The sequence below is a fragment of the Aythya fuligula genome, chromosome 1, assembly GCF_009819795.1.
Source record: "Aythya fuligula isolate bAytFul2 chromosome 1, bAytFul2.pri, whole genome shotgun sequence".
Lineage (NCBI taxonomy): Eukaryota > Metazoa > Chordata > Aves > Anseriformes > Anatidae > Aythya > Aythya fuligula.
Window position 1 is genome coordinate 127,834,295 of NC_045559.1, and position 24,679 is coordinate 127,858,973.

The window sequence follows — 24,679 nt, forward strand, 5'->3', positions numbered from 1 at the left end:
AACACCTTTAAAATCTGGTTTTATATGCCCCAGTCATTTTGAAAATGAGGAAGAGTCTCCAAATTACTCAGGCTTTGCAAAGACTTTTAAAACATGGTCCTGAACATCTAACCACATACCCTATGTTGGGCTAAGTGGATTTTCTTTCTGCCTGGGAAATAAGGTCATGGCTTGGTGTTTCAGTGAAGTTTCTAAATATTTTTACAGCTTATCACCAACCTGTTAAAGGATTCACAGATTCTGAGCTACCAAAGACACTGGCAGGCTATAGATAAAGTGACCAGCTGTATCATTGACAGCGCATTTGGGAAACATTAACCAAAAGTAAAAGCCTTTTATAAGAAGGCCATAAAATGGTAGGAGTAATTATGTTTTTCCAAAGTTAATCATTGACTTCTGTTTATTTGACTTTTTATAAAAAACTTTTTCCTTTCTCTCCTCAATGGATAAAACCTATAAAAGGCCTGGAAAATTGGATTCAGCCTCTTTAGTTCACATTAGCCATGCATAAATGCTGATGAGAAGAAGGTAGAGAAGCTCATCTGAGGAAAACTACTTCATTGGGAGGTTCTCAGCCTGGACACGAACATGTTGGCTCACGTCTTGCTTCTCTGTGGTCTGAGCGCTGTTGTGATCCCACAGGATGTCACAAATCAAGCCAAAATGTTTCTGGCAGAGTTCAATGTGAGGGCAGAAGACATCAACTATGAAAACTCCCTTGCCTCATGGGACTACAACACCAACATTACTGAGGAGACCGCCACAAAGATGGTAAGTGCTCTATTCTATGGGTTTTAATAGTGTTTTAGGAATCTGATAGTTACTTTCCAGTTTGTTTTGGTTCCACCATGGTTGACAGAAATTTGTGTGCTGCTTTGGGAGCTTGCTTTAACTCACTGGAGGTGCCTGGGCCATTAGCAACATCTGAAGCCTAGGGCTGGTGACAGGGCTGTCCTCACACTGCATTGACATGGCCAGAGGCTGGACTTGCCCTCAACTATGACCCTGAGTCACCCCAGTAAGTTGGGGGAAAAGGTGAAGGAGGAACATTTGGACCCAAAATCAGCTGGATGGAGAGGGGCACCTGCCTCTATATTCACTGATGTCCTGAGCTTATCCCTGTCTTGTATAGGGGATCCCATTCTTTATAGAGGGGAAGACCTACTGACCACATTCATCTCATAGCCCTGGCTGTTAGTAGACTGACTGCGGGTATTAAACTGGAAAAAAAATGAAGTGAGATTACAGATTTAGAAAAGCCACCACTGGAGTTTGCACCATGGTGGTCTAGAACATTGCTTTGGAAGTAAATATCTATCTGAAGTAAGGAATAGAACATTTTTACTTGAAGCACCTTGCAGCACAGTTTGCCCTGCTTTCCAACACCAATATCTTGCTGTCCCAGTCAACTGGGTCTCTTGGCAAGTACTGTGTTTGTTCAGAGCACTCAGCCATGATCTGACTGCCTGCTAATACAGCCGTGCTGCAGCCTGGCATCTCATAACCTTGGAACCTTTAAAATGAAGAAGAAAAAAAACAAAAACAAAAACCACCTTGAGTTTTGTAGCTACTTGCATTTTAAAGTTAAGTCAAGTTTTAGAGAAAAACAATTCAGAGCATAAAAATGAAGCTGAACATCCTACATCTACTTTTGTGTAACAGTACAAGTCTTCCACTTTGTCTTATAGCTTAATTAAAACATGGTTTAATTATAGTATTTCTTAATTAAAGCAAGGAGACTGGTTGCTGGAAGAAATCCTAATGACTAATCATTGTCAATCTGGAATGTTTTCCAATGCACCAGGTACTTAAACTATAATGTTTCCAAACACGTAAAATGAAAGCCCCATACAGCACTTTCAGCATTAATGAGATGATAATATAATACGTGAGGAGATACCAGCAATAAGAACCAATTAGTCCAGTGCTCAGAGAGGACGTTTTCTCTTGCTTGATCTCTTTTGTAGCGCTGGTAATAAACCCACTGCTTCCCCTCCTCCCTTTCTGCTGGAGGAGCAGAGTTAATGACTACTGTCCCTTTTGGCTCCTTCCCATCCATTTTCCTTGTAAATTGGGCCACAAACCTCATAACTATTCCTCTGACTTATCAACCAGTCTCTCTAATTAGGGAAAAAACAGACAGCAAACTGTTTTCCCCCAGCTTTTGTAACTAAAGAGCCCCCTCTCCTGCCCCACTGCTCCTAGAGCTCCTCTTCTTCTCTGGTCAGGACAAGCAATTCAAATGCAGATTTGCACAGTGCTGCTCTTCCTCTGGGTGCTTATTAAGCTCTTGCCCAGTGAGTTTTGCAAGCTGCTGAGCAATGGGCGGATCTGTTTGCTTTGCTCCTGAAAAGGATGAGTGTTTGGAAAGCATTCTGGGGTCTGAATGGGCATGTTATGCCTGTTGCTGTCTCTGTCCAGCAGAGCCTGAAGCTTGGTCCATCCTGCACAGTGCTGGACAACGTGGGCACAGCCCTGGAAAAAGGGTTGGCCTCACCGTGCATTTGTTGCATCCTGATGTCTTAGCAGGGTGGGACAGGCATTGCAGGTGCCCTCTTCACAGCCCAAAAAATCGTCATGTGCACAATTAATAACATTATCCCAAGGGCCCAGGTGAATTAGCACTACTCTTTTTGCCATTTTGGACAGGTGATGATGTGCTAATCTATGTACAAACATATACAAAGAAAGATGAAAAGAATAAGATGGACCTTTTAAAGATGGTCTCAAGTTCAAACGATGTTCTTATGGTGTTGCTTCATGCACTGAAATTTGGGAGTTTCACATGTATGTAATTGCAACAGTGAAAAAAGTAATTTCATGTAGCTTTCATGTTCTCAAGTTTTGCATGCCTGATCTAGGCACCTGTTTAGAGTCTTCCATGCCCATGTATAATCTTTTATTAATTAAAACTTCAGGAGAAAGTGATATTTGCATGAGAAGACTCGATATCAATATCTTGGCTGCTGCTTATTACTGCTACTGAAGCAGAAATGAGGAATGACATCAGGGTCACAGCCCTCCTGGGCCCTGGCTTGTACCTGTGCTTTGTTAGGCCCAGGTGAGCCAAAGGAAGCACTAAAAGAAGAATTTATGGTGATTTAAACTATCAGGAAACACAGCTAGATGATGCTGGATCAATTATAACAAATATGTTGTGAGGAGACAGTCCTGCTTTTTGCTATCACCAAAGAAAAATGTTTATTTGGAAAGTGAAGTCAGAAAGTTCTCCAGCTGCACAGTGCAAGTGCTAAACCTACAGTCCACATGTGGACTCCGCAAATGAAGCTCTTCCCCAGAAGAAATACTTTTGCTTGTTGAGTACATCAGGCTACTGCCCTCTTTCAGGGAAGTAACCCAGGGCTTGTGTGACCCTCTTGCAGAACGAGGCGGGTGCCAAGTGGTCTGCATTTTACGAGGAGGCCTCCAGGAATGCCAGCAACTTCCCACTATCTGACATCCAGGATCCTCTCCTCAGGCTCCAGATCCAGTCTCTCCAGGACAAGGGATCCTCCGTGCTGTCACCAGAAAAATACAGCAGGGTAAGTTGCTGAGCACAGCTTATTTGTGCCAGGTGAGCAAGGGCATGGTGCTGTCACCACCCTGCTTGGCTGAGGATCATGCTTTTTACAGGAGCACGTACCTGTGCTAGGTGACCTCAGCAATATGAGGGGCGTCTGGCTCAGGAAACTGCTTCCCTCTCAGGTCATCACCTTGCTGTGTAATCCGTGCCATAAATTGCAAACTCGCACCCGCCTCAGGGTTGCCCTTGCACAAATGACCAGGTTAGTCATACAGGGAAAGGAGGACCTGTGTCAAGTGCATGGCCAAGTCCAGAGCGAGGGCAATAAGCAGGAGATGCGTGAAAGGATGTTCAGTGAGCCAGACAGGCGGAGGCAGAGGCAACATTTCTTTCCCTGCACACGCTGCATTGTCAGACTGTGAAGGAGAGGGGATGCTTCTATGCAGCAGGTGCCCTGGGATGCTTGAAAGTGGTGAAGGTCAATGGCCCCTTTCCACAGCAAACTGCTGAAGGCCAGCATTAAGCAAGATTCAGAATGAGGTTTGACATTTCCACTGTAAAGTTCACATAAAACTCATGTGTATGGATAATGAGCATATGAGGAGTTGGGCTGAGCATCTCTGAAGACTCAAAAGGGATCTATAGCCCAGCTCTTGAGCGTTGAATTGGTTTCTTATTGTTGGAGTTCAAATTGAAACATACTGCCCAGATAGGGGATCCTTCAGTCCTGATTATGCAAGGATCCTGCGATTTTTCAGCTAGGATCAGCAATGTTAACCACCTCACACAAAATGCAGCAGGCTGGCTGGACATCCAGTTTGGTCTAAATGAGATGTCTCTCTGGAAAGACAGATTGCCTTGTTGGGAATGCTGGAGGATCATACAAATATGTATTTATTTTTGAGCACAGCAGTGCACTGATGGTAATGCTATCGCTGTTGAGGAGGTATTTTCTTCAGTATTGTCCACATTTAGACACTTGCAGGTTCCTAGATAAATGGCCTTTGGGGCTGAAATGATTGATTTTCACTTGAAAAGTGACTTTTTCCAGTCTGATGGGATTCCACAGAAATATTTAAATATTTTTCACTGACACAAAAATTTCCCAGGGTCCCCACTCATTTTAAAGCTGACAGAGATAAAGTTAGAGCTAGTCATCAACAACCCCTCCCACTGACAGCTCTAAGTGGTTCTGGTTTAAAGCTTTAAATGCGGAAAAGCCTAGTCCTAAAGGAAAAGCTAAAAGTGCTGCGTGCTTTTCTTGAGGTATGAAAACTTGAAAACATAAAAAAAAAAGATACAAAGATGCAGCTGTGTATCATAGCTTCTGAGCTGGGTGATTTCAGATGCACTTGGCCTTCAGCTGACCCAAGACACGAGCAGTAGCTTCTCTGCGGTGGAGGTTAAGCATTGGTGCGATATAATGTCATGCTGGCAAGCAGCAGTCAGCCTGACAGCCTCTGCAGATGGGGCCCTTCTTGCTCTTGCTCTAAAACACGAGCTACTGGGAGGCTTTAGGTGGGTCCACATTCATGGGAGCGTGCTGATAAACTTTATTGCTTTATTGCTGCTGTATATTGACAGTTCGTGTTCATCGAATGCAGAGATCTGCTGACTGGATATTAAGGACCTGTAGATTACATCATATATTCGAGAGATTATCTGTCTTTTCCAGCTAGGTCCTGGTTCAGTAATGCATTCGGGCAAATTCTTTCATTAATCTCTGCTGAGCTTAGACATAAGCTTAAATGTTAAACTGGTGGGTGAGGCATCAAATTGAGCTTTTAAGGAATTACCATAACTGGCTATTATTGTGCACATAGCGTGTTTCTAATGGGCTATCTCACATCTAATTTGTAGCTGAACACCGTGCTAAATACAATGAGTACCATCTACAGCACTGGGACTGTCTGCAAAACCACCGCACCATTCGACTGCATGGTGCTGGAGCCAGGTATGGTATTAACAGCTGCCCATATGGTGCCCTTCATATCACGGGTTCAAAAAGAGGAAGGAAACCCATGACTGTGAGAAAACAGGCTGTAGTTCCCATAGATATATCCTGCTATCTAAAGCTTAGTCTTAATTTCACTGTACCTTGGAGTCCAGGGACCTGCAGCAGGCCCGCAGCAGGAGAGGGCTGCTCAGTTTATGTGGCAGCCTGCCTGTCACCCGGGGCTTGCCCACACCGTAGAAAGTCTATAATTTTCCCTCCTGGCATCCAAGTCTTGCTGGGTTCGACATTGCACTGAGGCCAGTCTCAAGAACACGGTCAAGGCAAGGGAAGCTGATGCAGGGAGAGAGCATGGTTAATTTGAGTGACTCATGATCTGCTCTGTGTCTCTTAAAGATAAGAAGGGGAAAATCTTAAATCAAAAAAGGGTGCAATAAAATAATGGGATTTTTTAGTATATCAAACACAAAGTGTTATCTTCTTAGCTCATGAAATTTCTTTGGCTTTGGCTCATTTGCCTGCTGTAAAAGAAAATAAAGAGATTCTGCTTTTTCAAGGCCTAGTACTTATATACATATTTGTTGTTCTGACAGGTCTGGATTCTATTATGGCCAACAGCATAGATTACCATGAAAGACTGTGGGCATGGGAAGGCTGGAGAGCTGATGTTGGCAGGATGATGAGACCATTATATGAAGAGTATGTTGAACTTAAAAATGAGGCTGCAAAGCTTAATGGTAAGTTGCCTATTTTTATTTTTTTTTTTTCTGGCTTCCAGAAATTAAGAAGTATACCTCAGTCTTGCACACGTTTCCCAGAATTCACAGCCCAGACTGTTTTGCACATTGATGATCAACATTTTGTATGTATTTTGCTCTGAGTGTGCATGACGCCAAATAAAAGGTAGTGCAGACAGGTGCCAAGGACCAGATCAGAATTATGTCACTAGCCTGGAACAAAAATGGGGTATCTTTAGTGGCACTTTCCCAAATGCCATAATGTATTAGTGCCCTTCACTAGACACAGACTGCCTTTCCCAGAACTGCACTGTTTGTGACTTGAGGGCAAACACACTCAGTTTAAAAAGCTTTTGAGTGCTGCTGTATGTCCCTGGTGAGGTTTCTTCTTTCCTCTCGGCCTTCCTGCACCAGCCACAAGCAGTGTTACTTCTGCCCCAATTGGAATGATCAGGTTGTGCAGGTCTGGGGCAGCAGACACAGCCAGGTGCTTTAAAAGGATTTTGCACTAAGGGAAATATGCTTTCAGTCAGAGATCTCTCCACAAATCACAGGGTATTGTCTTTTCAAGGAGCAATGGCAGGCTGCTATTATTTTTCTTTGCAGGACTTCTAAAATAGCTGCTGAAGCAGTTACATTATCTGCCTCTTGGTAAAACTGCTGCTGGATCACCTACTTTCCTATAAACCTTGTTTCTTGAAAACTACCAATCTAGAGCTAGAGATCAGCCATGAGACATTATACTCCAAAGAGTTGGACAGGGGAAAAAAAAAAAAAAAGAAAAAAAAGATTGAAAATTTTAATCAAGCACAGGCATCACCTTCCTCTAAATCACTAGGGAAAAGACCTCAGCTATGAACCATTTTGTCTCCAGGCTCGATGGAGCTCAGTGGACTGGAAGATGTAGTGCCACTGGAAGCTGAATTTCACTCCTGGTGTTGGCTTTGGTTTTGGGGAAAGTCTGTGGCCCTGCACAGGGTCAGCAGGGAGCTGCACTGCTCCTGCTGGCTGAGCCACACCATGTGCTTTGTCATGGGGTAACACCTCCCTGCTTTACAGGTTATGCTGACTATGGAGATTACTGGAGGGCAAATTATGAAGCAGATTACCCAGAAGAGTATAAATACAGCCGTGACCAGCTTGTTCAAGATGTGGAGAAGACATTTGAGCAGGTAGGGGCAGAAAAATGCCTTTACCAAGTACAGCGGATTGTGTTTTGTGAGGGTAGGCTCATGTTTTGATGTTGTGAAGGAAGAAGACTAGACCTGCTGTAGATGGCCCAATCTCAGTGCACATGAGGTTAGCAGCTGTTGGGGGTCATAGGTGACAATTTTTACCTCTGCAGCAATGCCAGGACAAGCTCAAAAGAAAGGCGCAGAGAGCACATAGCCTTGTATGAATTTCTGGAGTGTCCTTCTCCCCATGATCCTTTTGTTGCAAAAACTTTGCAGCCAGCCTCTACTAGGGCCTGGCACCCATTTCCACCGTCCCCAAACAAACATACCACATAGGGACGGTGCAGCTTGGTCCCTTTTGCTGCTCCATGCCAAAGGCTTCAGGTTCATGAGGGAAGAATTTTGTCAGAGACACCTTCGAGGCTCTCTGCTCAGGAGGGACGAGTGGGGTGGAGACAGGAGAAATTAATGTGCTTCCTTCTCTTTCTCTGCCTCCAGATAAAACCGCTGTACCAGCAGCTACATGCCTACGTGAGGCACCGTCTGGAGCAGGCCTACGGCTCCCAGTTCATCAGCTCCACAGGATGCCTCCCCGCTCATTTGCTGGGTACGACAACGCGGCCGTGTCGCGTGAGCCTGGCCTTGTACACAGGACGACCACCTTCAAGGCACATGGGAACAGAGTAATCTGCCTGTTTAATATTAACAAACAGGGTACAAATAAGAGAAGGGGAGAGGAGAAACAAGAAGTCCCTGGCAGAGATGGCAGAGGTGCTTAGCAGCAGAGGCAGGTGGGGAAGGCAAGCATCCTGCCTGCTGGAGCCATGGGCACCCAGCTCAAAACTCCAGCATAGCACAGTGACATTTTTCTCCCCTTGGTGGCACTTGTCTTCCTCTGAAATTAGATTTTGGAGGGATTTATATTCTTTCCCTTTCAAATCTTGCCGTTAGTGGTGGTATTTCATGACTTTGCCTTCAAAGTGTGCAGCATCAAGCTGCTGTAATTTAATGTGCATGAGCACAACAGGCAGCAATCTCATGGGCTAACAATATGGGCATTCAGTTTTAAGCAGACCTTTGGAAGGTGATCAGTCCTGAAACTATACTGTACAGCTAGTTTTGGGAAATAAAAGGATCTGACTTTAACTTATTCATGGCTTCCCAGAACTGCTTCTCTCCACATCTGGATCTGACCTGTGTAGGCATATAGGAGTCCCTTCTTATGATATCACACAATTTATAGAACTGTCTTTAACAATTTAAACAATACATAGTCAACCATTTAAAGTATTTCTATGTTTCTTTCTCTTCTGAAGGTGATATGTGGGGTAGATTTTGGACAAATCTGTATCCCTTGACTGTTCCCTATCCAGCCAAACCAAACATTGATGTAACTGATGCAATGGTTCAAAAGGTAAGACATGATAAATTATTTATGCAATATGCATTATGTAATGAATTTAGATAGCATAAAAATTGCACATGTCAGCCAGTGTCTATAAAACTATAGCTGTCCAAAGGTAGCCATGCCGCCAGCAAAGAATTGCTTTCTGCATCCTTTTTTGCTCTTCACCTTAATATGTTCATTCATTTTCCACTGTACTTTTTCTTTCCCTTAGTTGTTCTCCTCTCTTTCTTCCCCACCCTCTTTGACTGGCTTAATCTTGGCTCCGAGTCTGTATTCCTCGGAGACACCTGTCCATTAAGAGATATATTTTGTTGATATAAATATTTCAGGACTCATGGAACTGGCTGTTATCAAATATGACCTTTGCCAGCCATTACAATAATCAAATAGTTTGTATGTTGCAGTTCTTTTTTTTTTTTTTTTCTTTTTTTTTTTTGCCATTCTTGTTTATTTGGGTACAGCTAGGAAACTGCAATTCTGCCTGTTATCTTTTGATAACTGCATAGCACCATAAGGTCTGTATTTGAGATCTACAGTGTTAGCAACCATGACACCTTTGCCAGACTGACAATGTGGATGAAGAAAACTCTCTGTATGCTTGCCTAAATCATGCTCCTTTTATAGAAAAATAAGGTATTAAATGAAAGTTTTTGAACTGCGATTATTTACCTGAATTCTACCCTCCTCACAGAGGCAGTGCTCCATTTAAATGCTATACTGGCAAGAGAAGGAATAGCTACATTTGATTCATAAGCAGCTTGCATTAGTGTGTATGAATCTCACTCATATTTTACAGAACTGACCCCCCCCGTAGTCTTAAATTACTTATACCAAAGCACCACCATGAGGAAAAGAAGCATTGCTTACAGAAACTCAGGGATGAAGGCTGGACTCGTTCTTGTTCATGCCTAATTTAGGACTGTTGTCCAAATTAACCATCTGCCACGTAAATCTCTGCAAAAACCCAGCCCAGCCAATGCAGACCTGCTATTTAGAGTAATAAAACTGCCGAGTGGCATTTGGAAATATTCTGGACATTAATGTGCAGTTACAATCTGATAGACAACTCCCATAGATACATTTGCCAGGTTTTATGGTTCCAGCCAAGACCCCCTCTCACACACATTTGCTACAAGCACAGCTCCACTCCCACAAACAATTGTTCCTGACTGAAGTGGCTGAAGAAATGGATCCCAGATCTGTCGTGTTTCTGACCTTTTTTATCTCCACCACCTTATCTTTTACTAAAGGCTTCTCTGGTCTGAGTCAGGTGCTATCTGCTGACTCTCGTGAGTGCAGAAGCCTATATGTTTGTGGGGAAAACACTTAAGTCCAGTTCCCAGCAGCATTTACAAAAGTGCCAATGATGGACACTGTCTCCTGACTTTCAGTAAGCCAGGTGCTGACCTGAAATCCCTGATAGACCAGCGTGAATTCAGCTGCTCTGTTTTAAGTTGACTGTTGGGAACGGGCTCCATGCAGAAGAAATGGTCAATGGTGTCATTGTTTTTTTCAGAACTGGGATGCAGTGAAAATATTCAAAGCTGCTGAGGCCTTCTTCAGCTCCATTGGCCTCTACAACATGACTGAGGGCTTCTGGAAAAACTCCATGCTCACAGAGCCGACTGACAACAGGAAGGTTGTCTGCCATCCTACAGCATGGGATATGGGCAAAAATGACTACAGGTACTGCAGCTATTATAAACCTTTCTCATACCATTTCCTAGAGCATTCATATTTTCACTGAAGGTGCACCATGCTGTTTTAAGATTTAATTGTTCCTTATTCATTATTTTTATTCTGTCTGATAAGAGAGGAAAGGAAAACAAGGGAGCAGGGAGCCTGCAGGATTGTAAGACTTACTGTGTAGCTTTTCCTGTGAAGATCTAAGGACTACTGTCAAATTTAAGCAGGGAAGTGACTATTATCTACTTGAATTAGAAAAATAATGACTGTTCCAGGGCTTAAAGAATAAACACAAATGCAGGTGCTTGTTGGTATCATTGGGATTTCTGGTCACCTACACATTCTGCAGCAATGGCACAGGTCCCTGGGCAGCAAATGAAAACCTCCTGAGACACCACCTGCTACCTTTAGTTGATGTGTCAGAACTGGTAGGCAGACTTCCAGAGTTTCATGAAAAACATCAGTTTATTTCATATTCCGGTAAGGAGAGAGACTGCAAGTTCCCACACAGTGAAGTGTCCTGGGGCAAAATCCATCCCCTCTTGCAGCTCCCTGGTGAAAGAGGCTGGTCCCCAACAGAGCTGTAATAAAAGCTGCCAGCCTCCATCCTCAGCACTCTCGGGAAGGAGAAAGGAAATCGCATTTGGAAGAAATAATTTCCTTTATTAAATGGTACCCACATGAGGATGAAAGCAGGAGTGACCAACACAGTTTTTTTAACACTGCCATCTGCTTAAATTTGACGACGGATGCTCACTCCAACATGCACAGCAAACTTATTGCCAAGTTTTAGGGAGCACCTGCTTCTTACAAAGCAAACATTTTCCCATACTCCTGGTGCACTAGGTGGATGGATGGAAGTGTTTTGCTGAGTTCCCCTCCAGTCCTCACCCTTGCAAGATAACCTCATGACATGCTAGAATTGCTCGAGGTGTGGGGTGCTCGCTGGCTCTGGAGGCTGCTTTGCCCCACAGCAGTGGCCCAGCCACCATATCGCTAACCACAAATGCTTTGCCCTGGCATGCAGGATCAAGATGTGCACCAAAGTGACCATGGATGACTTCCTGACGGCGCACCATGAGATGGGCCACATCGAGTACGACATGGCATACTCTGTGCAGCCCTTCCTGCTGCGGGACGGGGCCAACGAGGGCTTCCATGAAGCAGTAGGTGAAATTATGTCACTTTCTGCAGCTACGCCACAGCACCTGAAATCTCTCGACCTCCTAGAGCCAGCTTTCCAAGAGGATGAAGGTAAATAAATACATAAATACTATATATTTAACTGAGAACACTCACAGGCCTTCTTTTTTTTTTTTTTTTTTTCTTGTAGCAGAGTATTTTGTCTGCAAGATGAGTGAGCGACTCAGAGGCTTCTGCAAATTCTGCCCCAGAAACTTATCAGCAATCCTATTTTTCTCCCCAAATTGCATCACGAAGCGAGGAACACGACTTCATAATGCAGCTACATAATTTAGAAACAAATAGCTAGCTCTTCATTACTGAATAGTTCATTGCAAAATCTTCATAGCTCACCTAGATGAGACTGCAATAGTCTTTTCAATTTCTTGAAGACTATTTTCTTGAAAAAATTCTTGATTACATAAAGCCATACCTTTCTTTCAGAGGTATGCACTTAGCAGTTAAAATGAAACTGAAGCCTTGAGATTTACATCCCTCTTTTATGTGCATATTGAATGGACAACATAGGTGAGGTAAGCCCTCATTGCAATGCAGTTTGTTTGCCTTCTTGGAGCATTGCATTATAAGGATGGAGGTGTACTAAAATCTTCAACTTAAAATTCCCCATCGGAGAATGGCATGTAAATACCAAGGTGTTAAATTATTTAAGAGGTGGTGGTGGTGGACAAATAGATACAGAATGGTATACATTATTTAAGTGATCTTTCCTCGTGTAATTTTTTTTTTTCATTAGTATCCTTCCTTCCACTTTTTTCTTAGTAAAGCCTCTAACTCAGACATCTGTAAGCATTAGCTGTAATAGGAAGCAACTTTAGTTGCTTAATTGGATACTAACTGCTAACATAACCGTTACCTTAACTACTTCTCTCTTCAGAAACTGAAATCAACTTTCTGCTCAAACAAGCACTAACGATTGTTGGAACAATGCCTTTTACTTACATGCTGGAGAAGTGGAGGTGGATGGTTTTTAGGGGCGAGATTACAAAGCAGGAATGGATGAAGCAGTGGTGGGAGATGAAGTAAGTTTGAGAAATGAGTATTTTTCTGCAATTGACTCTGCAAAACCATTCCTTCATAGTTATTCAACATAACTGAGATGCCTGTGCCCCCCTGTGCAAGATCTGTTTCTCAGGATGTTTCTACGAAGCCCAGCAGAGTGCCATGTAGAAACACCCAATGTGGTGAAAACGTGGTCAAGGTCTCACAAGCAGTCTATCCCCATGAACACTGTGTTCAGCTTCAGGTAGCTCCCCTACCTTTCAGCAGACTTTCTCCTCGTTTCTAATGTCAGCTTCTCTGATAAAGACAGCCTGTGGCCTTTACATGGGATGTTCCAGATCCCAGGCTCAGCATTGCTGTTCCCCATGATACATACCTCAGGACATCACTTAGCTTAAGTACATCTCTCTTCCCTGAATCTCACTGGCCACATGCTCCTGTTTGCTCCCCACCTCCCCAAGGACAAGAGGAAGGTGAGGTTCATCACACGTGCCAACCTGAGAGGCATAGAGATATCAGTCCAAACCAACATCTCTGCATGCTTTTCTCTGTAGCTTTTCCTTCCCACTTAACAGTGGGTTTGGATGTAAGCTGTTCAAAAATCTCCAGACTGCTTTCCTCTCCTATGTATTGATATTTCTGCTAACTACCACTTTTCTCAATCAAGAAAATACACTTCCCTTGGTAAGAAGCAGCCAGAGGTGCCTCAAAGATTATCCCCACCAGCCAATCCATTTCACCTCCCTGGAGTTCAAGATTAAAAAGAGGCTTGATTCAGGCTGGAGTCCATCATTTCCCAGGGTGGTTACATGGGGGCAGAAAAATGCAAAGAAACCAGGCAATCCCCACACTGAAATTGAGTCTACACTCTAACAGGAACACAAGCAGTGAGCCTTCATCAACAAACAAAATCTGTAACAAAACTTGATGTCAGCAAGCCTCCTGACCCACCATAAAAAATCAGTCAGCTTCGATTTATTCAAAAGTAGCAGAGATGTCAGAGGAATGGAGAGTGACAAATTGTTCAGGGAAGCTTATCACATCTGTTGTAATGACACTGCAAAGCTTTGTGCTGAAACAAGACCTTGTCATCCAGGTTTGCAGATAAAATATTTCTGTGTAAGTTTATTAGCATTCTCAAAAATTAGGGTATGGGCTTGTTTCCGTAGTACTGATCAGGAAGCATGCTCTCAGGGGAGGAAAAAAAAAAAAAGAAAAAAAAAAATCACCTCCATCCCAGTGGGACACAGCAGGTCGTTCACCTTTTGGGCCACCCAGTCTCTGCATGCACTTACCCAGCACAAAACTTGGGGTGTCGCAGGGCATGAGGTGTATGTGAAGCATATCTTCTAAGATATTTCATACCACCAACTACTCCCTGCACACCTGCAAATCCTTTCTTTGTACCATCAGTTTCAAAGCAGCTTCTTTGTGGTCTTCAGCTGTGGAGCAGTATTCTTTTGGGGTTATGGAGAGCTGTATATACCTCTCGTGTTTGGAAGGGAGAGAGCTACCCATAGGTATCTGACAATACAGAGGAAAAGAATCTTTTTTTTTTTTTTTTTTTTTTTTTTCTCTTTCTTTCTTTCTTATTAACTATTAATGAAAATACCATGGTTTTTCTTTTCCTCCACCTGCAGGAGAGACATAGTTGGTGTTGTTGAACCAGTCCCTCATGATGAGACGTACTGCGACCCTGCTGCACTGTTCCATGTGGCCAATGATTATTCATTCATAAGGTAACTCCAGCCTTGCTCAATGTTTAATTCATGATTTACGTTTTGGGTGCAGAACAAGCTCTGATTACCTAAAACATACTGGAGATTTTTATGACACCATCTTATTTTGTTTTACATCCTGATTGAAGGCAACTGATTTCAGTGGGGGGTTTTCAGTGGACATCAGGAGATTCTCTGTAGCAGTCTCTGAATGGCCGGGTGTGTTGCCAAGCGGAGCAGCTTTGTGCTGCTATCAGACTGGTGGGATTATGTCGATATGATGTGCCTGCCTCATGGGGAGGCATGCCTTGTGCCACTGTCACCTGGGCCATGCACATGCAGCCCTGAAGAAACTATCTCTGGTCCCTCCGTGTCCCAGCCACCTCATCCTAGAGGCTCAGCTGGAGCAGAGACCCGGGAAAGGAAAAACCTTGAGCTATGTGGCAGCAAACAGATTTGGGGCATTTCTGCTGCCTTTGATTTTGGCATTTTGTTAAGTCAGAGTTAGCACAGGCTATAAATACCGGCTGGCCTCCCATTGCTGCAGTGCTTATTCCAAGCAGGAAAGAGAGCTGATGCTGCGGAGCCTCCCAAAGTCCAAGGACTTGGGATTTTCTTGACAGACAACTAACAAAATGTGTGCTTTCCTTCTCCCTGCCTTTTCTTTAGGTATTACACCCGGACCATTTACCAGTTCCAGTTCCATGAGGCACTTTGCAAAGCGGCCAACCACACCGGCCCTCTTCACAAGTGCGACATCACCAATTCCACAGCAGCTGGTGAGAGTCTGAGGTAACAAGGACAATTTCTCATAAGTAGCAAGTCAGAGCATAGCAAAGCAGAATCATTCCAGAATCATTGAGGTTACACCAAGAATGAACTTAGCTTGAAAATTTAGCATTTATCTTGTCAGTTCATCTTGACAATTTGGCTAAATTTATATCAGCTGAGGAAGCAAACCTCAAAGATTTAATCTCCTGTTAATGAAAAATAATTTATTTTTGTTAATAAGAATGATGGGAGTGAGGAGTGGATTCAGAAGCCAAAAAAATAATAAAAAAAAACAACACAAAAAACCAACCAACCAACCAAACAAACAAAAAAAAACCACAAACCAAACCAAACCAAACCAAACCAAAACAAACAAAAAAAAAACCAGAAAACTTTGATATTGATTGCAGATTGTTTTGCTGGATGCCTAGACGGAACATGTCAATAACATGCATTGTCTCTCCTTCCACATACACAGAGGATTGCTTGAATTAGGCAGATCTAAGCCCTGGACTCAAGCACTGGAAAGCTTAACAGGAGAGAAGTACATGAATGCAACACCTCTACTCCATTACTTCGAACCTTTATTTAACTGGCTGCAAAAAAAACAATTCTGTCAGATACATTGGCTGGAATACAGACTGGACTCCATGTATGTATTGATTGCGCATTGATTCTATTAACTCTTACATGTACAGTGCTGTGCCTGTCTCTGGTAGTGAGATTCACCTCATCAAACACCAATTCCTGCTTCTGAGCTGCCTATTCTCCGTGGAGGGAAAGACATGTTTCCTTTGGGAGATGTCTAAAGAAGGCCGGAGGACTGTCCTCTAGACGTGCTCCTTCTTTCTATCTAAACAAAACAAGGCTTGGGTGGCTTACAGCTCAGATGCAGATGTTGGCGGTAGAGATGGCTGAAGGGAAACAAGATAAATCCCACCAAGCTGGCCAGGGAAAGCAGGTGAACCTGCAAGAATACTGTAGCTGTCCCAGCATTTCCCAGTGACTACCTTTACGTCACTGCAGCTCTGACCCAGGTCTTGTTTCTTTTTCAATCAGATTCTGAAAATGCCATCAAAGTACGCATCAGCCTGAAAGCAGCAGGCCAGACGGTAAGTGTGCTTGCACTGGGATGCTCTGTGTGTCGCGTGGGCAACAGGAATGCTGTGCTGGTCACTCAGGAAGTATCTGACAAGTGGCATCAGCTGAGATGGAGGGTTATCCCATAGATGTCTCATCTGAGTTTGTGGTCAAGACTGCTGCTACAGTTAGCAGTGGGACCTCTCCTGGGAGTGGTCTCACCCATGGTAAAAAAGACAGCTGAGCTAGATGAGCTAAGTTATACCATGGAGTTACCAATCATTTTTTTTACCTGGAGGGCTAGCATAGGAGGACCTGTGTACCTAAAAACTGCAATATTTTGCCCTGCTATGCTGCTGTGGCTAAGTAAAAGACAAAAGCCTCTACCGACATTTTTTCCTAATTTCCATCATCATGACTGCAGTCAGAAGTTATCAGAGTAGCTACTTCACGTTTAAATATGAAGCTAAAACAGAGCGGTTAAATCCCACCCTGTATTCTCAAATGGTTTCACGCTGCAGCTCTCCTGTTACTGCCCTTTTGTAGATCCTTGTTTGCCTGTTTGCTGTAGCCCTGAGGTATTCTGCTGCCCCTGTGCAGTCACAAGCTTTATTATAAAGACTGAGAAGGGCAGTGCAGCTGCTGTGTTTCAGGGAAGGAGAAGGGCTTTCCTTTCCAAGAGTGTCTGCTCTCCCTGATTACACCAGCTGGCCCAATAAAATGTATTACAGCAACTGACAAAACTCATCAAAGCAAAAGAGGACTCTTCAAGATTTTAAGCAGAGCATTGGCTTGGCCCATCTGTTTAACCCAGACACCTGGCTAAAAATTTGCTCCTTATTCTCACTCTGTCTCTTCATGACAGTCTCATGGAGGCGTCCTAGAAGGTTTCAGGGCAGACACTTTGCACCTGTTAATCTCTGTTTTCACCTTGCAGAGCGTTAGTAATTTTCCGAGAAGGAGCATGTCATCAGGCAGGCCATTTAGACATGCACGCCGGAGCCTATTGGACTAGCAAGGACGCAGTACCTTGGGCTCATTTTTCATATGAATTGATGCTCTTGCTTCTATCACTGTCTCACATGCAGGCCCCACTGGAATTTTATTGCTTCCTAGACCACTGAGTCGAGTTAGATACAATTCAAAACTCATATCAGCAGCATGAAAAGGCTCCCTATTACAACACATTTATTAGTCATTATGGTTAATGTTTAGCTTAATACCATTTTTATGCTTGCCTTTTGCCATCACAGCCTTTTGTTGTGCAATTGAGCAGCTGTAAAACAATCTCATACAGATTACTTAATTTGAATTATTGTATGGACAGTAGGTTCCTATGCTCTGAAGAGCAAGTCGTGCATTTTCCTCTCACAACCAGTCCACGTCACCAACTTGCAAGAAACCTTCTCCATTCGGCAGCTTTATACTTTGCCCCAATTTTCACTCCTGTGGGGCTCCTGGGGATGTGTCTCTAGGCACTAGCGTGCAGAGAAGCAGGCAATGGCACACACAAGGACTGTCACTGCACAGAGCAATATGTTTCGGCTGCTTTATGCAGCTCACGGCACACAGAAGCCGGGAATGCGGAGCAAGTGTTTAAGATGGATTTGGAGGTGCATTGCTCCATTAGGACAGCAGAAGGCATTCTCAGTACACCAGCAAATCTATTTGCATTTCTGCTCCTTAGCATCGGCTAGAATGCAAAAGGAGGAATCCCCTGCTCTTCTGCAGGGGGATGGAGAGTGTTACTGGGGGATGGGGGCACTGGGGGCAGTACAGGCAATATTGTAGCTCTCAGCTACCTACCCTGGATGCTACCAGCAGGGAAGTTTCAATAGCACAAAGTGATAGCAAATTAAGCACCCAGGCTCACAGATGGGCCCGTGCCAGCTATGCCAGTGTGTGTTTGGCTGAAATTACCCTGCTAACTGTTCTCAGGCTGATGAGATTAAAGCTGCAGCCACAGCATCACCAGTGTAGCTGCTGAGGCTGAAACACCCACAGCTTTGTTCCAGCTGGGGCATTAAGCAAGCGCCCTATCAAGGGAAACTGTTAAAAGTCCCTTGAATGGGAATCCCCCGACCACCATTTGAAAATAAACCTTCCTTCAAACATCAATTCAGAATTCCCCACTGGGTGACTGTCACTCCTGTGGTCGAGTTGTAAAAGGCGGGCACAAAGGTGGTGTTTGGAAATGGAAAGCAGTCATCCTGCAGGCATTTACGTGTATTTTATCACGGAAAAGCCTTTTTGAATTAGAGGCACTGACTTTCAAGCTACACGTGGGGGTCTTGCAGGGAACACGGGACATTCATTTCACTCTGAAAGCCAAGCAGCCCCTGTGGCGAGCAGCAGGCACCAGGCTAGATCTCTGAGGTGCCTAGGGACAGCGTGCAGGCAGTCATTGCTCACACACAGACCAGAAGCCAGCCAGGTGCTTCTCTCCACCCAGCCAGTAATGTTATTTATAAAGGCACTTGAGAGGCACACTGGCAATTAAAGTACATTAGACATAAAAGACAAAATGCTACAGAAAAAAAAAATGTTTAAAAAGCAAAGGTGCTAAGTACAGAAAGCAGCAGTAGAGGAAACAAGCTCAATTAGCTCCTGGTTAAAAAAAAATAAATAAATCAAAAATCCCTATGGAGCCTAAAGATATTGGGCTAAACAAAAATAAGAGGAACCCTCCTTCCCCTCCCCCCCCCCCCAACAGCCTGCAAGCTGTGATGGTGAATGCTGCCAGCTGCCTGAGATAAAGAGTGGGAAGCGCTCCAGGGCAGGGCTTTGCCTGGCTCCTGGTGAGCTCCTGGTGAGCAGAACACCATTGCCTTGCCAGGGCAGGGGCAGACAACAGCCCCTGCTCTTGCTGGCAGGAGAAACCAGCCTGGCATGGGGGGGAAACGGGGGCTGCTCTTCCTGGGTCACCAGTGCCTTTCTTGGGGCATGATGCAGCACGGACCAGCGTCTGTGTGGGCTCCTGCTGTTCCCTTCTCCAGTGTGTTTGTCTTTATTTTTTTGCCAGTGGTGACAGGAGGACAGAGTAGAAGAATGCAGCTAGATTTTATAACGTCCTGTTACAACAGAGCTGTCTTCTACCGCACCTTCCCGAATGATGCTTGAGAAAGTCAGGAATGGTGTAAAACTACTACTGACAGCATTTATAGGCATTCCTGCAATGCAATCAAATCCAAGCCTTCAGGGGTTAGATACTTCAATACTGAATAGTTCTGAAAGGAATTTTCCCTTTGTGCACACATGGCATTGCACAACAGGCTGGGGTGCGTTGTCAGCTCTTGAGGAGGTTTTTGCCCTCTGTGAAGCTCCCGGTTCCTGCTCCAGAGAAGCTGTTTTTGACTTCTGTGCCCCAGGATAACTTTGGACTCATAAGGCAGGCTGGGAGGAGCCTGCACACAGGCAAGGAATTTTTTATATTGCCTGTTTGTTCTTAAGGGAAGAAGAACAGTAGAAATGCTGATGCAAAGAGCTTTTCATCTCTGTGGGCACAGGAACTAGCAGGGGCTTTTGAAACTCCCACTCCGGCTGTATTTCTGTACCACAAGCATCAGCATCATCAGCTCAGCCCTTTTGGCCCTGGCAGGTGCTACTACTAGCTTAACCTGCTGATCTGAATCATGAAGTGCTGTCATCATTATGGTCACTTTATTATCCTCTCTCTAAAGCACAGACTATGAATTACAGTAACTGGGACAGAGCACATGTTGCTTCTGCTGCCTTTGCTTCCTGCAAGGCAGGACTGCAACATCTTCAGCAGCCCCACATGATTGCAGAGGGATAGCACGAAGAGTTGTTTGGCAGTAGGGATGCCTGCTTGGTTGTTCTTCTGCAGAATGCTCAGATTAACAGGGAGAAAATGTTTGAGTAGGTTCCCAAAGTGCTATCAAGGTGCAAATAAATAAAGCAGAAATGCACGCCAAGAATTACAATTACTATGTCTTTTTAGAATGATTTCTTAGTGTCAGCTAACTTGCCATACAACTGTCACCTCTGATGAATCTCTCTTGTGCTGTTTTTGCAGTATGAGTGGGATAAAAGTGAGCTCTTCTTGTTCAAGTCATCCATCGCCTATGCCATGAGGAAATACTTCGCAGAAAAGCAGCAACTCATCGACTTCGAGTGAGTGGCTTGCCTAACTATGCTGGCTATGCCTGTATTGATTCTGGCTCACTAGTGGTATGGGTTGGTGGAATTAATTGTGATTTCTGTGGTGATAACAATGTTAAACATCAGCTGGTTGTAAAAAGCGAGGTGCCAGCTTCATTGCATGCAGTTCTTTCTCTTCCCCAAGAAGCATGAAGTTCAGGAGTTGTGTGCTAAGATAGGTAACTTCAGTGGCTGCAGAGGCTTTGTCTCCCACTGCCCATCGGTGATGAAAGTGAGCCTTGAGAATTTTTGCCCAGTGAAAATATCAGAGAATTTTTTTGCCCCGTGAAAATATCAGAGAAGACACATTGGTTAGAAATAAAAATTCCAATTGTATACATGTACGATACTGAATATCCAAGAGGTTTTGAGCCCAGGAAAGATAAACTTGTTCATAATAATGCACTTAGATTCCATATAGACTTACTAATCTTCTCTGGGTTTACTTACAAACAGAATCTATCATTTGAGATTGATTTTGGTAAGAAGAAACACAGTTTTTTAAGGTCTCTTGGAAAAAATTGAGAAGCTATCTATTTTAACTATTTGATATTACTTCATAGAACATCAGTCATGTAATGTCTAGGACCTGTTCTCTGCAGAGCATAAGAAGGATTTTTTTTTTCCCACTTGGTATTTCATGTATCACTTCCCTCATGAGACCTGCCCTAAACACACCTTAGAGGGCCTGAGCAGTCTTTGTTCTGTGTGCTGATTATGTGCTTTGAAAATTCGGATTGTCCCAGGTATAGAATCGACTTTCTCCATCTGAGGTTATTCCTTAGCACTTGCAAAAAGAATTTCTAACAGGATAAGTTTAACTTCCAAGTTGAGGTCACTAGGAAGCTTTCACTTGGCAAAAACTAGCATTACCTATTCAATGCAACCGTTCTCTTACTTGAATTTAAAGCTAATGTCATCTCAACAACCACAAAAGCTTTCTCTTCTGTTTCTTGATCAGGGCTACAGACGTGCATGTTTGGGAAGAGACGCAAAGGGTCTCCTTCTACATTACTGTCAGCATGCCAGGTAATGTCAGCAATATTGTGCCCAAAGCTGACGTGGAAAGTGCCATCAGGTGAGATTTTGCTTTCTGGGAAAAAACAAATTAACAAAAAAAAAACAAAACAGTATATGAAAAGATGAAAGGAAAAGCAGAGGTTAAGCGTGCTAAAACAGGAAGGGTAATAAGAAAGTCAGTTCTGCAGTTAAAATGGAAATACTAGGAGAGAAACGGTTAGGATAGAAAGAAAACAGTCCATCTATCTGATGGTGTCTTGGACAGCAGCCAATGTAAAATGCTTCAGGGGGCTTGTAAAACTGTCATAACACACCTAATTGCATCATACTTTGCCAGGAAATATCATTGCTTCAACTTTAACGGGAACTATTCTATATTCTGAAATATGAGGCACGGTAATGGTGTGTACATGCACAAGAGCACATGTGTTTTCTTTCTCTCATTAGAGAAAATTCAGTGTGAGAATTATTGTTAGTGACAACTGCAGAATGATGCATTAGAAAGAAAGCCAGTTGTATTTGACTGTAGAGAAAAGGAGTCAGAGCAGGAGCTAATTCCCACTTATGGGTCAATGAACAGCTCTTTTATAGCACAGTATGAAACCACTGTCAGTTATTACTGTAAAAATGGTAAGTAAAACTGCAAGTCTGCAGATGGTCACGGATAATGTACACTGGGAAAAGAAGACGGCACAAATCTAAAAGTAGCAGCAACACAAGATGGGGCTGAGAAAGCAGTTAGAGAAAGCAGTGAACCAAGGGAGAGGTATGACTATGAAAATTGTTGTCCAGATCAAACTGACAGAAGCAGAGGTTCAGGGAAAACAAGACACAGAAAAGACAACAGGGAAAGTATTTTCAGGGCAGTAAAGAGCACAAATCAAGGTAGTGGAAGGCTGTAGGAGGGAAAGAGAATAAGGCAAAGCTGAAGTTTTCTGTCATATAACCAAGAAAATTATGGATAAAGAGAATAAGAGGCAAAGCACAAATAGAGAATGAGATCATAAGGCTGCTTGCTGCATTTTGATAAGCTTTTAAGACTGGGTTTAAGAGCTTAGTCAGTGTCTGAACATGTTATTTAAGCTGCAACATGTTAAGGGCTTAAGTTATCATGTTTGTTACCTGCCACCCTGTGACTGAAGGAAGACGGAATATAAGTTTAGCGGTACCTCCTGTGCAGCCTGTTCAACTGAACAGTTCAGTGGGAACTTGGCCTACTGGAGAGTTATAAAGCAACTGAGAAATGTTTCTTTCTTTCCAATAAACATGTGAAACTTCTAATTTCCTCCTGATGGCAGCATGTCTCGAGGACGAATCAATGAGGCTTTCAGGCTGGATGATAACACGCTGGAGTTTGTGGGCATCGTTCCAACCCTGGCCGCACCTTATGAACCACCAGTCACCATCTGGTTAATTATATTTGGAGTGGTCATTAGCCTGGTTGTCATTGGAGTTATTGTCTTGATCATCAGTGGACAGAGAGATCGGAAAAAGTAAGTAGTATTTTTGACACAGTAATCATGACTAGTGGGAGAAGTCCCAATGGTTGACTCATCAGGGTGCTTACAGATTGGCCACCAAATCTAACTGAAGCATATCAGGGAATTACTGCTTATCATCTCCCTCCCTTCAACAGTAGTGGCTAACGGTTCAGCTCCCTGCCTTTCAGTGCATGGCAGCTTTGGCAGTGTAGTGAATGTTCATTTTCATCAGCAGTTTAGCCAAGGCAGCTGGATGTGCTGTGGCTGCAAAGAGCTGTGGCACGGCCAGGCTTCTGCCAGCCCTGCAGCAGGGCTGGTGGAGCAGCCTGTGTGTTGCGTGCTGCCTTCTTCAGCAGCAGAATTTGCCTGCACTCATCAGCACCTGCAGTCTTCAGTGGTCTTGTTGGGGGTTGTCCAGGAATGCCATTTCTCTTAAATATTATTGCATTTTCACCAATATGGTTAGGTTGTTCTCGTAAGTCTCTCCGATAATGGGATTTCTGAGAATGTAGTGGGCTTGCTGCTGTTCCCTTTAAAGCCAATGAAAAATTCCTTCTGGCACGAATTTTCCCAGTTGAGAACAATATTATTTGCAATTGCTTATTCTGAGGATCCAGAAGGACTTGAACAGAGCAGGGGCTTGTAATATAAAAATAATTTCTATTACAGGAAGGCGAAAGGAAGAGAGAGAGAAGCAGAATCAAACTGTGAAGCGAACCCTTATGATGATGATGGAAAAAGCAACAAGGGATTTGAACTATCTGAAGAGACACAAACATCATTTTAGATGACATGGCACAATAAGGGTTTCTGTTTTTCGTTTGGTTAGTTTGGTTGGTGTCTTTTTTCTTCACTTGTAGCAGTGATGCCTAGCAAGGACCAAAATGCTATGGATGTCATCAGACACCATGACTTCTGGTACACCCTGAATGTACTGGTTCCTAGACAACAGTAACTAATTCTGCCATATATGTGGTAACTAAAAAAATATGCAAAAATGCAAGATGTGTATGTCCTGTGGCTTTTCTACAAATTGTGTGCATCATATTACACACTGTCTCTGCTGCTTTTCATAGGTGTGCTGCATCCAATTTGTCTTTGTTTCCTCTCTAAAGAGATATAAACTCTTGGAAGTATAGAGCTGTATACAGAACAAGGCAGACAAGAATAATTCATATTCTTGTGATGCCCATAAGAAACATCCTGATCTTTCCAGATGGAGAACTCAAAAGTCTATCTGATAGACAATGAGAAAAAACAACTGTCCACCACAAGAATGTTTGTGATGAAGTACTCAATTTGATATGAAATAAATGCAATTTTTGCACCTACAGGAAATCTGTATCATTATAAAATGGTTACAGAATGAAAACTAACACGCACTGGAACTTAGAAAGCTGTAAGATAAGTTATTTTTCTAACTGGTTGTTGGATGTATTGTAGAGAACAATTAGCATGTGACCCCTCAAAAACAAACAAACAAAAAATAAAAATAAAAAATCCATGTTATGTTGTCATCTGAACATGAAATACATTTCATTAATACTAAATGTTCAGTACTTCAGCCATTGCCTCCACTGTTGCAAATACTGCATATTACAAATACAAATTGCACTATTACCTAAATAATATTACTTACTATAGTAAGCATGCTATATTTATTATATTCTATAATATACTATTATTCATACCATTGTGTAATTGTTATTACAAATAATTATCTCACAGATATGGTCTTAAGCTCACAAGAAGAATTTACACTG

At 43.2% G+C, this 24,679-nt stretch overlaps 1 protein-coding gene across 1 annotated transcript; it reads left to right on the forward strand.

Annotated features, from left to right (window-relative positions):
• The first annotated feature begins 533 nt into the window (after positions 1-533).
• ACE2 (angiotensin I converting enzyme 2) lies at positions 534-24,247 on the forward strand. The gene is given in 19 exon segments (XM_032202495.1): positions 534-771; positions 3,384-3,542; positions 5,384-5,477; positions 6,071-6,214; positions 7,274-7,386; positions 7,888-7,996; positions 8,706-8,803; positions 10,314-10,483; positions 11,511-11,737; positions 12,561-12,705; positions 14,326-14,424; positions 15,073-15,195; positions 15,653-15,776; positions 15,778-15,826; positions 16,234-16,286; positions 20,291-20,388; positions 21,377-21,493; positions 22,734-22,928; positions 23,586-24,247. Coding segments are annotated over 19 exon segments (2,418 nt in total). The 5' UTR covers positions 534-588; the 3' UTR covers positions 23,704-24,247.
• Positions 24,248-24,679: the final 432 nt, after the last annotated feature.